The sequence below is a fragment of the Lolium rigidum genome, chromosome 7, assembly GCF_022539505.1.
Source record: "Lolium rigidum isolate FL_2022 chromosome 7, APGP_CSIRO_Lrig_0.1, whole genome shotgun sequence".
Classification (NCBI taxonomy): domain Eukaryota; kingdom Viridiplantae; phylum Streptophyta; class Magnoliopsida; order Poales; family Poaceae; genus Lolium; species Lolium rigidum.
In genome coordinates, this window is record NC_061514.1 from 57,126,651 (window position 1) to 57,140,250 (window position 13,600).

Consider the following 13,600-nt stretch of genomic DNA (forward strand, 5'->3'; position numbering starts at 1 on the left):
GTCAGAGCATGAGCCAGCTGTAATCTCTAGGTATCAACAAAACTGCAATGTATTCGTACCAGAATGCCAAATATCCCCATCAAGCATCAGTAATATGTTCTCATTTTCAAGATAATCTCCAGGTATCGACAAAACTGCAATCTATTTGTACCAGAATGTCAAATATCCCCATCAAGCATCAGTAATATGTTCTCATTTTCAGGATAATTTTGGCTTCTCTCGATAGACCTGTCCTGTAATGCTGGACTTTGGACTTCGATCCAACTTGAACCTGCTTTTTTCATCAACCTTCTTAACCTCATCTCTTTTCTCAAACTATCAGCGCCACTCCAGTTACCTTCAGCAGCAAATAACTGCGATAGCAAAGCATTGTAGCCTGCATGACCATACTGCTTCTCGATGTTGAGCACCTTCTCAGTCGCCCATGCTGCTAACTCCATCTTGCCCTGTGCTTTGCAGGATGCAAGAAGCGATCCCCAGATAGCAATGAAGTTCCCATCCTCACCCAAGCTTTCTACAAAGTCGTATGCTTCGTCCGCCCTCCCGGCTTTAGCCAACAAGTCCACAATACAGCAATGGTGCTGAGGAGTGGCTGAAAGTCCAAATGTTTCCATTGACCTGTACAAAGAAAGACCTTCATCGACCAGTCCAGAGTAATTACATGCTGAAATGGCCGCCAAGAAGGTCACAGCGTCAGGCTTTAACCCCTTGTCTTGCATCAAGTAGAAGAGGGATAGTGCTCTCTCGCCGAAACCGTGCTGACCAAGGCCAGAAATCATCGTCGTGTAGGTGACAGTGCTCTTCTCCGTCATGCCACCAAAGACATTTTCTGCGGCAGAAATCTCCCCACACTTGGAGTACATATCGACAAGAGCTGTACCGACAAATACATTGGTATCCAAAGAATGGCGCAGAGCAAAAGAATGGATCTGCTTCCCCGCACATACACCTCCTCCAACAGGGTCACACGCAGGAAGCACTGAAGCAAGTGTTACCGAAGTAGGTTCCACACCTGCCTGAATCATCGCCCGGAATGCTAAGACCGCCTGTTCAGGCTGGCCACTCTGTGTGTACCCTGCTATCATGGCATTCCAAGTGACCTCATCTCTGCCAGTCCCATGGCTATCAAACACTTTCTGGGCCATGTCCACACGACCAGATTTGGAGTACATGTCAATTAGATAGCTCTCCAAGCCCTCACCCTCAATGCCATGCCTGATGAGATAACCGTGTGATTGCTTACCAATCTGAAGGTCTCCCGTATTGGAAGCTGCAGACAGCGCTGCAGTCAACGTCACCGCATCAGGAACGAAGCCTGACTTCTGCATCTGGTAAACGAGCAACAGGCCCTCGAAGTCGAAATCATTTTGCACAAAAGCAGTGACCATGGTGTTCCAAGAAACAATGTCCTTCTCTGGCAGCCGATCGAACAGCTCAAATGCAGTTTGGACATTGCCGCACCTGGAGTACATCACAGCAAGCGCGTTACCGAGTATCACGGGCAGCTCGCTGCGCAACCCTTTCATCAAGTAGCAATGCAGTTGCTGACCCAGCCTGCCATCCTGTGACTGCGAGGCCGCCGTGATGGCTGACAAGAAGGTCACTACATCCGGCGGAACCGCTTTAGACCCCAGTATCTGGGTAAAAAGATCTATGGCCTCAGAGAACCGCCCGTTCTGCACGTACCCAGTGATCATCGTGTTCCAAACCTCGATGTTCTTCTTCGCAGCGCGGTCGAAGACCGTCCGAGCTGACTGCACATCCCCGGTCTCGGAGAACATGCCGATCGCGGAGCTGACGACGAAGAGATCGTTGACGTACTCCACCCCATGCTTTATCAGCAGACCGTAGAGCACGAATGGCCAGCTGGGGTCTACGCTTCCTGCTGCTGGGAAGATGTTGATGAAGCTGACCGGCGTGGGCCTGACGCCATCCTCCAGCATCTGCGCGAACATCTCCAGGGCTTCCTCGGGACGGCCGGTCCTGACGTACCAGCTGAAGAGTGTGTTCCAGGAAACGACGTTCCTTTTACTGGTGGGCATTGCGTCGAACAGGCTGCGGACGACGTCCACGCCGCCGGCGCCGTGGCGGTAGCGCGCGCAGGAGGCGTAGAGGTTGAGCAGCGAGTTGCGGAGGACGGCGGTGTCCGGGAGCGCGCGGGCGCGGCGGAGGAGGTGCGCGTGGACGGACCTGCCGTGGCGCAGGCGGCGGGCGCGGGCGCAGGCGGTGAGCGCGCAGGAGTAGGTGTAGTGGTCGGAGCGGGGCGGCGGGCGCGCGGCGCGGTTGAGGAGCGCGTAGAGGCGGAGCGCGTGGTCCGGGAGCGCGGCGGAGACGTAGGCGATGAGGAGCACGTTGCAGAGCAGCGTCGGCGGCGGGCGCGGCAGCGCGTCCAGCAGCAGCCGCCGCGCGTGCTCGAGGCGCCCCTGCTTGCACAGCTTCTTGACCTGCGTCGCCGCCACCGCCAGCTGCGTCCTGGTCTTGGCATTGGTGGGGGAAGCGGGAGGCGGCGAGACGGCGCACTGAGGAGGAGCCATGGGGGTGGTGTCGCGAGGCTCCTCCTACCAGCTCTCGCTCATCTCCTCATCCCCTCTGCGCTGTTCGTGCCGGTTCGAGCAGCGAGGAGGGTGAGCCACAAACGCATCAACGGCAGAAGCGTCTTTCTCAAACCCGCTTTCCTACTCCCTCCGGTTTAAAATAATTACCGAAAATAGATGTATCTACACATACATACATTTTTAGGCAACTAACCTGAGGGAGTATACCTCTTTGCATAACTTTTTTCCTTTTTGAGAAAATACCTAAGTAGGATCTAAGAACGTATTAAACAACACTATATTGAATTGTATCATGGAATATGACTGAAGAAATCTACAAAGAGAGCGTGCACTATTTAGTTTCCATGGCATCTTCTCCGGCAATCAGTGGCGGATCCAGGTTATGAAAATTGGCGGTAGAGAGTTCCGAAACAGAATCGAATGGTAGAGAAGAGCAAGGAAGGGGTGGAACAAGAGATAATAACAACTTGATGTTTAATTAAAGCAATAATAAAGAGCCGCCTAGGTTTAGAAAGCTCATAAAAGTTAACTTAGAAAGAAATTAATGGAAGCTCCATCGCGGAATTCTAACCTAACAATTCAAGGAGTAGTGAAGAATGATTAGTATCACATATCATTTAATTGAAAATAATATAATACTTCATTGGGTGGGATGGGGGAACAAACCAAAATAATTGTTGTATTTGGCAAGGTTATAGATCAACAAATAAGACATGAAAGAGTAAATATACACCTACGAAATCCTTACTTCACTTACTGAATTAGAATACTTCACTATTGTCGAATAATAGTAAGATAGAGTAAAATAGTTTTTCATTGCCAATTATGCAGTAAACAATCCATTAGCCGAACTTGTGTGGAATAGTTGGTATTGCCATGCTCACCTTTGGTTCATTTTTTTTGGAGGACCTACAGATCATATTTGGATTGAAGCACAATTTAAAAGCATTTGTGTTTGTAACTTAGCAAATATCACATTTCATTTTATGAAAATCACATTTTGTTCTTTATAGTATAGTTGGGATCGCCATTCTCACCTACAGTATATTTCAAATTGAAGCACATTTTCAAATCATTGGCACCTATGAATCCATTTTTGTAACTTAGCAAACATCACAATTTTTAATTAGAATCACTTTTTAAGTTCAGAGTGTTACAAAAGTAATTTCCAGAGAGGTATAGGGTGGAAAGTTTTGCACAGGTCGTTGATAGTTATATTTGTTACGAAAATTTACAAGTTACTGCCAAATAATGCACGAGTTCTGTACCAATTTCAAAATCAATAATCTGATTTTTGTTATGACCATGTCTGGAATAGCAGTCTCCATATTTAGACGGGCAATTGTGAACCATATATTTTATCAGCGGGGATGAAATTGGATGAGCGAACAACTGTATACATTATCTATACCTAATAATAAAGGAGCTAAGGTTTCTGCCAAAAAGTTTCGTCAACGCTTTTTTTGTAACCGTTTTACCCTTCCACCAAATCGCATAATACATCAAATTGCCACCATACCGGTTAATTATCACCTTGTGTGTCGAAACGTTTTCTTAATTTGATCGGGTGCTGGGCGATGATGGGCCACGAGCTGTGCTGCCGGCCTAGCTCCATCTCCGCATCCCACCCATGATAACGTAATCAATCTAATCTAAATCTAAAACGATGCCTAAATTAGTACCACCTCGCTTCTTTATGCGGAGTTTTGCCTGTTCATATACTCAGGTTTCGTGGATGTCAACAGGTCGCCGAGGAAAGCATATGCAGCAGATCTAAGGTTGGTGCCAACGCGGGCGGCAGCGCGGGCGGTACCGCCCGCCGCCGGGCGAGAGAGGGGCGGGAGTGGGGCGGGACGGGAGCGCGGGGCGCTGCGGCTGGCGCCAGGCGGTACCGCCCGCTGCCGCCCGGCTCCCGCCCGCGTTGGGGGCGACAGCGAGGCGAGAGGCGGGGCGGCGCGGTGGCGAGCAGGGGCGATAGTGCGGGCGAGAGAGGGCGAGAGAGGGGCGAGAGAGGGCGAGATAGGGGCGAGAGAGGAGCGGTAGTGGCTGAGGTGGCGCGATCCGATTCGTCCACCTCAGCTAGCCGTTGGGGTAGCCGTTGGTACTTCAAAAAACCCTAAATTTTCAGCCCCCCTCTATAAATACCTCCATATGGTTTCACTCACTCCACACCCATTTCATCTCCTCCACTCTCCATTTCCACTCGTCTCAACGCCATGTCTTCGTCCAGCAGTTCGAGCGACGGAATAGAGGGTGATCTGATCGCTGCATTCCAGGCGGAGTTAGCTTATGGAGCCGATAGATTCTGTGAAGGCATCATTGCCTGTTACGGGGAACACTTTTGCCGTCGACCAAATGTCGAGGATACTCAGCGTCTGTTAGCGAAAGCCGAGGAGCGTGGCTTTCCGGGCATGTTAGGGAGCATCGATTACATGCATTGGCAGTGGAGGAACCGCCCGAGTGGCTTTTGCCGGTCAATTCACAAGGGGAGACATCAAACACCCTACCATAATCTTAGAAGCCGTTGCGTCGTATGATCGCCGGATCCGGCATGCCTTTTTTGGAGTGGCCGGGTCCAACAACGACCTCAATGTACTCAACCGGCCGCCGTTGTTCACGGATGTGCTTAGGGGAGAAGCACCCGTAGTGAACTTCACGGTGAATGGACACGAGTACAACTATGGTTACTACCTTGCCGACGGCATCTACCCCTCCCGGCCGGTGTTCATGAAAGGTGTTACTCTTCCACAAAGTGAAAAGCAGCGAATGTTCATCGCTGCTCAATCAGCTTGGCGCAAAGATGTCGAGTGTGCCTTTGGAGTGCCGAAGGCTAGGTTCAACATTCTAGCAGTTCGGGGACGCTCCTACTCGAGGCGTACTCTTGGGTTGATCATGCGTGCATGTGTCATTCCGCACAACATGATCATCGACGATGAGCGTGGTACAAATTTGGAGCACACCTATGAGACCGTTGAGTCCAATGTCGGCCCTGCAATACACCACCATGCACCACCAAGCCTAGCAGCCAGGATTCAGATGGACAACGATATGAGGGACTCACCGGTGTATACACAGCTCCGGCAAGATTTGATAGAGCATGTGTGGGCTCATAATGCCTAGATTATGTAATTTTTTCAATTTTTTATGTAATTTTTTCAAATTTTTATGTAATTTTTTTATGATGTAATCGGTAACAATTTTAGTTCAATAAAATAATTTCCTTGCATTATTTTTAATATTGTAATCTGAAAAAGAAATGCTAATGTCGAGGAGAGAGAAAAGCTGATGTGGAGGAGAGAGAAGTGAGAGCTCTCACTATAGCCCATGCATTGGCAAGGTGAGGTGAGAGTGGGGTGAGAGTGAGGGAAAAAGCTGACGTGGCGGGTGAGAGTGAGGCTATGCATTGGCACCAGCCTAAGAGGAAATAAAAACAACGAGAAAGGAAGATTATAGAGAACTTTGAAGGAGAAAGGTCTCGCCGGGCTGAAGAAAATGACGGCTGCGGTGTGGTGAAGGGCTCCCGGATGGAGTGGAGACGGAGGGAGGAGGGTCTTTGCCGAATCGATGCGGACAACGGAGGGAGGAGGGCCTGGCCGCAACAAAATCTGTTCCACCATGAATCTGCCTCTGGAATCGCAGATGAGGAGTTTCTCTATATAGACAACTTTGCTTTGACAGCAGAACATGTATTTGATGATTTTTTTTTTTCTGAAAAGGAAAATCGTGCGTTGTCCTGTGTTCTTTCAGTTTCTCATGTAACATTCATGGATGGTCACAGTGATTTTGTGCAGAGGAGTACAATCGAGGATCGTCTGGTGTTATTTCTCCAAACTTTTGACATAATTGATTTGATGGGCATTAGGATCAGTCTGACTCGGACGAGCTGAGCAAAAGAGTACTGAGTACATATACAACGCCCGTAGACTCTGAGCTTCAAATTTTTTATTATTAAGTTTTAATAAATTCCGAAAATAAGTCCATATATGGGCAATGATGTATCTTGCAAACGTACACAGTATTAATTTCAAATAATATGTATTCTTGGCTACACAAAAATGATGAAAGTGAAGTTCTGAGTTATACATTTTTCAAATCACCAAAGCATATAATATTTCGTAATTTTCTTAATCCCATAAATAAGTAAAAATTAGGTTGAGATTTTGCATTATTGTGAGATGTTCTGTTCAGAATTATTTTTAGATTTTTCGATAACTTGTAACGATTTTTTTTAATTTTTTTTTAAATAACCGGAGCACTGGAGCTAGGGAGCCAAAAGCACTTTTCCCCACTGATGCCATGTGTTCGTCTCTATTGCACATTTGATATTGACATTTTCGTTATTTTCATTATTGCATGGTATAAAAAAACATGTTATTCTAATTTAAATATATGAGTTGTCTTTCATTTTATTTAATATACCGTAGCAACGCACGGGTTTTGTCCTAGTAATATATAAATTTAGTAACATCATTGTCAAGCAATAGTTTCAAAAAACTACATTTTTGCCAACATTAGAAAATCACGCTTTTTAGTTGTGAGCCACCATCCAGGTATAAATTCTGAAAACCATCATCTAATTATCTTGTCGTCTTTCTTTCAAAAGAATTTCTTTGTTGTTTTCCCGGCCTCTGCACCGAAATAACGCACGCATGGGCCATGCGCGTTAATTTTAAAAGATGTGGGTTTCTGAAACAATAGAATAAAACATGTGGTTTCCTATCAATTCTGAATAAGCAGTTGGCGCAGCAAGGTTAAACCAAATTTCCTCTTTTTTATTCTCAGTACCAATAAACATCCACAAACGTAGGATGTGCAAGTAACTATTTATGTAGAATGACCTATTCTACTTGTAGCTATGGATGTGATCTAATCCCCGTTTCCCCTGCACGACAAAAAAAAGCATCTAACTGATATCCAGATACAATTGCTCAATCATCTTCATTGTCCTTGCAGGTCTGGTTGCAAGGATACGGGCAATCAATCCGCTGGGATACCGCCCGTTCAAAGAACCAGTCCCCCACTGCTTTGCCAATTTGCTGCAAATAGACAGGTATACATCATATTAAGTAAGCTGCGAGCGGGTTTCAATCATTTTTCTCTGAATTGTTTAGTCCTAGTCCTAGATTGAAATCGAGTTGCCTAGAAAACGTTCGGTGTCCAGCAAAACAAGTAAGGAATATACTTTTTTTAAAGGAAGTAGGGAATAGATATAGACTTACCGTCTTCTGAATGGAAGGGGAACCTTCGGCAAGCCATGAGTCTTGTGCTCCAGATTGACAGTGAGCAAAGCATGAGTCGATGAACATGCCTAGAGAACGAGACTGCCCCGGTTGAGGAAGCGCTGCCAGATACTCTTTCCTGAAATCTGTGTCAAAATTCAACAAATAAAATGATCAAACAAGTCAGATGAACAGAACAGTTGGAATATCTAGGAAGATCATCACCCAAGTAGCTGGAATGATAAATGCAGATTGTAAAATGCAACATTGAAGTTAAAAGGATCACTAACTCTGCATGGTCACGAGTTGGCTGGAGGAGCAGTTCTTTATGTCAAGCTTGCATTTGGCCCAGGCCTTGCTTTTATCAGCAGCGCTAGGTGCTAGTATGTTCCTGATCTGGAATGCAGGTACCAGTTTGTTATTCTTCGTTGCTGATACACATCTATCTTAACCAAACCGAATCTATGCACAAGGGTACCTGCTAAAAGGGTATGGAATTTACCTGCCATGAGTCATACGCTGCGTTAAGTATGAATAGCGGTGTGCGCAATGTTGGGATGACATACTGCGGGAAGAAGCACTGCATTTTTTCCCTTTAATGTTAGTCCACATGCTATAACATAAGTGTTCCCTTCAATTCTAAGTGAATAAAACTGACCAGCTCAGGTGATTGCGTCGATGTACATGAAGATGGCAAATTTTTAGCTGATTCCTGGAAGAGATTGAAAAGGTTATTAGGCTAAAAAGGGTGAAAACTTGCATGAAAATTTCATAAATTATTCGGATGATCAGTCTTGAAACTCATGATAGCGAGGGAAGAACCGGTGAAGATAAAATGTGTATCTAATTGTCACTGTAAAAATAACATAATAAAGTTTTCTCGGGCAGTGAACCGAAGTACTGAACTAAAAAGCTAGGATTTGTGAGATTAAGCGTTAGATAATTAGGATTATGGCCACTGTAAGGTAAGAAGACAACATACATGTAGGTTTACAATATCCTTATAGACCTTTCTGACATATTTGTTGCCGGTGATATCTGTCCTGCAATGACAACAACAATGATCACATTTATCAAAAAATGTGAATCACTTAAAACATGTAAAAGTAGTGAGACATCAAACAGAAATAATCGAAACCTGCATGAAAACCAAAAATAAATTACTCATAACAAATTGAATAGCAATAAGTTCATAACTTACCCATCAAAAAAATAACCAGCATCTGAAAAGCACTTGACTTTTGTCGTTGGAAGCAGGTCGCTGAATTTGTCACAATGCAGTATTGCTGCTAGACCTCCGGCCGAACATCCAGACAGAAGAGCCTGAAAGGGTGTGATGCAACAGCTCATCTTCTAGGGTCAGAATGCAAATTATAATTGTATGAACTTCTGCAGTTATGGTTCATGATCAAAATTGCTAAACTGAACAACAGTATTGTCATCATTAACTAACTTGTATTGATACAAATTACCAGCAGTTAACATACATTCTGTGCCTTGCTCATCCCCTTGTCGAGTAGATCTTGGATGATGGCATTCCAAACCCTTGCCCCTCTGTAGTGCAGGTTTGTCGACTACATTCCAAACACAAGGTCAATCTCGAAACCTTGAGCATAAATGAACACGCAGTCCAAAAGTCCAGAACGTACAGATTCTACCGCCGCGACATCACCGGTAAACGACGAACCATCGCAGTACCTGACCTTCACTCTGTTCCAGTTGTAGAAATCTGAGATGTTACGCTAGAAGAATCAGCGCTGCATCCATGCGAGACTACACAAGCGAATCGCAAGGGGATAAAGGCGCAGAGCGAATTGCATGTATGCTATACCAGGATTGTATTTCTGGCTGCTCCCTAATATCCCAGAAAACGAGAGTGGCTTCATGTACTTGGAAGAGCCCCTGAAGTTGCCCTTTCGGATTGCACACTCTTCAGAGGTCTTGCACCACCCTCCTCCCTTCCAATTTTTGTACAAAGAAGATCGTTTTAGTACAAACAGAATGTATAAGGTTGACGCAGATATGTAGTAAAAGCTAAGTTAGATTGGTTTAATTACCTCCATGTGAACCACCCAGTTATTGGCGCCAGAGCCAGAGCCAGGGGAGAAGTGGTAAACCGGGGGGGTCCCGTCCAGGCACACTGCACAAAAGAGAAAGTGGCACACACAAATTGTAACCATTGTCGAAGAAGAACTCGAGGATGAAATCGTGGTGAGCAATGCAGAGAGACCGAATTCAACAGAATATAGTACAGTAGTTAGGAAGTTGCAGAATCTAGTACACACCTGCTCCTTTGGCGACTGCGCTTTTGAGGAACACCATGTCCACATTGTCCGCCCAAGCTGACGGCACCGCCGCAAGAGCCAGCACCAGCGTCACCAGCGCTGCCGCGTGGGGCAGCCACGCTCCGGAAGGGATCGGAGCCGGGCCAGAAGCCATCACGCAGTGCAATGCAAGACCAGATCTTTCTCTTCCTATCAAGTGTCTCGTAGTAGGAGTGAGAAGAAATTGAATAGAGAAATGGAAATATCAAGGAGGAGGAGATCGAAGCACAATAAGTAGCACGTACCTGTGGAGAAGAGAGAGAGAGCTAGCGGAAGAACTGCGCAGCCTCAGGCTGGGGCACTCGTCACCGCAGCTAGTGGGGGAGCGACGACATAAATAGCAGCGCAGCCTGTAGGAGGAAGACAAGCATTAAAAGAGGGCGCCGACAATGGCGGTGGCATCAAGCAAGGTATATATGGCCGATGGCTCTTCGAGTAGGAATCAAATCTGCAGCATGGCATGTATCCATTGTTCGATCTAGTTCACTACTAAATGAGGTAAATTTCGGTGGAAGTTTTGGTGATGTCGACGTGTGGAGTTTCTCTGTCCTCTGCAACATAAGTCTACATATTCTGGACTGGTGAAAAAAGAAAAACTTACCAAAACTAATCTATCCGGTCATGGTGAAAGTTTTCTTTTTGGCGAAAAAAGTCCACCGAATCTATTGATAATCATTCATGGTAGTACAAAGAACTCAAAAGAGTAGTAAAAAAGAATACAAATTGCTCTTTAGACCACCTAGCGAAAACCGCAAACACTAGCACGTGCCGAAGGCGCGCCACCATCCTCGATCCTCCATTATTGAAGCGGAACAAAGTTTATCGTAGTAGAGCTTGTTGCAGTAGATAATCGGGAGATCGTCGTGCTAAACTTCAAAGGACAACACACTATAGCAGCAACCATCAACAAAATTAGAGAGACCTCCCGCTACAAGCTAGACTCGTTCTAAGTTACCTTACAAAATTTTGATCTTACATTCTTACTGCCACAGTTGGTATTATCCCTGTTTTTCTAGCCTAGCTAAATTCACTCACTCACGCGACCGTACGTCGCAGCACGGCCGCAATGTGGAATGCGCGCTGAGAACAAAAACGCTGCAGTGTTGTTTCACACGTGACGTGAAAAACTAAGCCAGCTGCTCGCTCGTGTCGTGTGGTGAGGTAGCTTACAAACGCCTTGCTTGTCCCGTCCACCAGAAGACATCCCGTGTATTTGCTCGTTCCCTGGAATAATTCCCCGTCACAACAACAACGACCCCTGACTGCTCGTGATCTGCAAGAGAAGTAAGAAGATGAGCGAAAATGCCGGGCAAACAAAAAAAGAAACTACGGGGGCCAAAAGCTGGCGATCACCATTGAAATGAACAGCGGGCGATTTGTGGTTACATACATGAAGACTGAGCTAGACTGCAAGTGCGATGTCGGCGAAGAATGCTTTGACACTGTGACATCACGCGGATCGTGTATGGCTGCTTTGGCCCGCCAAGAACGTGCACTCGCGTCAGTGGATCCCAACAAAAGGCCTCTGGCACCATCCACATCAATGGTACTTCCTCTGTTTCAAAATAATTGTCACACATGCATTCTAAATTAAAATTAAAATTCTTAGACTTAGTGCTTTAGGATAATGATCATTAGGATGTTAACCTTGTCTTAGAAAACCTCCTTTAAATTAGAACTTGTGTACATGGGATGGCCATGATGGTCAACGATGACCTCCGTGCTGCTCGTTGCACGCATGGTGAAAAGGTTGGAGAAGAAGATCAGGTGCAACAACTCAGTGAGGTGGAGATGTCTAGGATGCCGCCGACATGACCCTCCTAATGGCCGACGGTGGTAGTTGATCGTATAATCCCGTTGACACTGGCGGAGCTACGTGAGGGCCGAACTGGACCACGGTCCGCCCAGGATTTTTCAAAAGAGGCCTCTATACCTATGTATTGTTGGCCCAATTTGGTAGAACTGGTACAGCCGAGCACCCAAGCCACACATCAAACAATGCCGGCTAAGCTCAAAAAAAAAAATCAAACAATGCCGGCAGCCTCGCGCAGCTATTCTGGTTCTGGCCGAGCCATACCTGCAATTGCACACCATTCCCAGCTATCTTGTGTAGTGAGGGCATCTCCAGCGGCGCGACGCATTTCGGACGCCCAAAAGTGGTCGGCAGCGTCCGTTTGCGTCGCCCAACGGACATATTTTGACCGCGCATCCGTTTGCGTCTGGGTGTGCTCCCACCGGGGCGACCCATTTTTGAATTGCAACATAGTTTGATCTTCATACAATTCCTTTGGTTTTCTACCACGAGCGATTGATTACATATGAAAACCAAACATAGAAAGTACATAAAAACTATAGAAGACCTAAACTACTTGGTTCTCGACGGGCCGGCACCGTCGTTGCGTCGCTCCGTGGCTCGCTTCTCCGCCGCCTCCCGCGCGGCCGCTATCGCTCGGTGCGCCGCCGCGTCCTCTTGCGGTGCTGCTCGAGCCTCGCGTTGGCGGCCTCGTCCTTGAGCGTCTCGAAAGACTCGACGATGGCCCGCTGCTCCGCCGCCTTCTCCTCCGGCGTCGGCGCATCGGGGTCATCGGATGACCATGAAATCTCCGAGTCGAGTCCTCGGGCTGCGGCGGCGGCCGCCGGCCTGCGGCCCGTTCCGGCTCGGCGTCGAGAGCCGCATGGCCCGCCCGCTCCTCCTCTGCTTCCTTCTCCGCTCGGCCCGGGGCCGCGGCGTCCACGGCCGGGTGGAGGAGGTCGGTCTTGTCGTCGGAGTCGAACCCGTCGTCGGAGCTCGAGCTCGAGGCCGGGGGAGGTGGAGTGGGAGGTGAAGGTGGAGGTGGAGGCGCGGTAGCTCGGCCGCGCCGGCGGCCGCTCATGGTGGATCTACTGAGGGGCGCTACGGCAGCGGCGGCTAGGGTCGGAGGCAGGGAGGAGATGAGATGCTGGCGTCCCTGTTTATATAGGTCGGAGGCAGGACGACGGCCGCGCCACGCGGGGCATCGCCATTACTACGCGCGGCACGCGAGGCGGCCCGCAGACTGCCGAGCGACGCCTCGCTGCTAGTACTGGCGGAGAAGACACATCGACGCTGCGTCTGCTAGCTGCGCACGCTCGCGGAAGCCGAGGCACGCCATTAACGCGGCCCTGCAAAGGCTGCGGCGCGCCGCCCGCAAGTAATGCCGCCGAAGACGAGCGGTTGTGACGCTGCCGGGCGGGCCCGTGCCGGGACCAAACGGTCACTTTGCGCGTCCGCGCAGCGTCCGCCGAGACGCAAACCTGGCGCATATTTGGGCCAGGTTTGCGTCTTTGCGGACGGCCCGGTCACTTTGCGTCGCGCCGCTGGAGAGGGTGCACGACGCATTTTCGGTCATGGCGGACACAAACGGTCGCTCATCGCGCCGCTGGAGATGCCCTGAGGCAAAAGCCCAATAAAAAAATGGTCCAAGTAGACCCAATCTTTGGCTGCTTCGTTGATTGTCGTTGCTAGCACAGTAGCACGTACTCT

The 13,600-nt window shown here is 48.0% G+C and overlaps 2 protein-coding genes across 2 annotated transcripts; both read right to left on the reverse strand.

Annotated features, from left to right (window-relative positions):
- Positions 1-146: 146 nt before the first annotated feature.
- LOC124675450 (pentatricopeptide repeat-containing protein At3g22150, chloroplastic-like) lies at positions 147-2,590 on the reverse strand. The gene has a single exon (XM_047211527.1). The coding sequence runs from the start codon at positions 2,532-2,534 to the stop codon at positions 159-161; it is 2,376 nt and encodes a 791-aa protein (XP_047067483.1). The 5' UTR covers positions 2,535-2,590; the 3' UTR covers positions 147-158.
- A 4,893-nt stretch (positions 2,591-7,483) lies between these two features.
- Positions 7,484-10,213, reverse strand: LOC124671388 (pectin acetylesterase 11-like). Its single transcript, XM_047207764.1, has 12 exons — positions 10,060-10,213; positions 9,832-9,914; positions 9,606-9,732; positions 9,424-9,503; positions 9,262-9,348; positions 8,976-9,097; positions 8,757-8,817; positions 8,433-8,486; positions 8,277-8,354; positions 8,065-8,170; positions 7,775-7,920; positions 7,484-7,591 (listed from the first exon to the last, which is right to left on the reverse strand). Exons 1-12 carry the CDS (start codon positions 10,211-10,213, stop codon positions 7,484-7,486), a joined length of 1,206 nt encoding a protein of 401 aa, XP_047063720.1.
- Between the last annotated feature and the right edge of the window lie 3,387 nt (positions 10,214-13,600).

Excerpts from the sequence above, each read along its gene's own strand:
- LOC124671388 (XM_047207764.1), bottom strand. The coding sequence starts at position 10,213 with ATGGCTTCTGGCCCGGCTCCGATCCCTTCCGGAGCGTGGCTGCCCCAC. Across the intron at positions 9,915-10,059 it reads CGCAGTCGCCAAAGGAGCAG|TGTGCCTGGACGGGACCCCC; the intron begins GTGTGTACTAGA and ends TCTTTTGTGCAG. Across the intron at positions 9,349-9,423 it reads ATGTCGCGGCGGTAGAATCT|TCGACAAACCTGCACTACAG; the intron begins GTACGTTCTGGA and ends TTTGGAATGTAG.
- LOC124675450 (XM_047211527.1), bottom strand. The coding sequence starts at position 2,534 with ATGGCTCCTCCTCAGTGCGCCGTCTCGCCGCCTCCCGCTTCCCCCACC.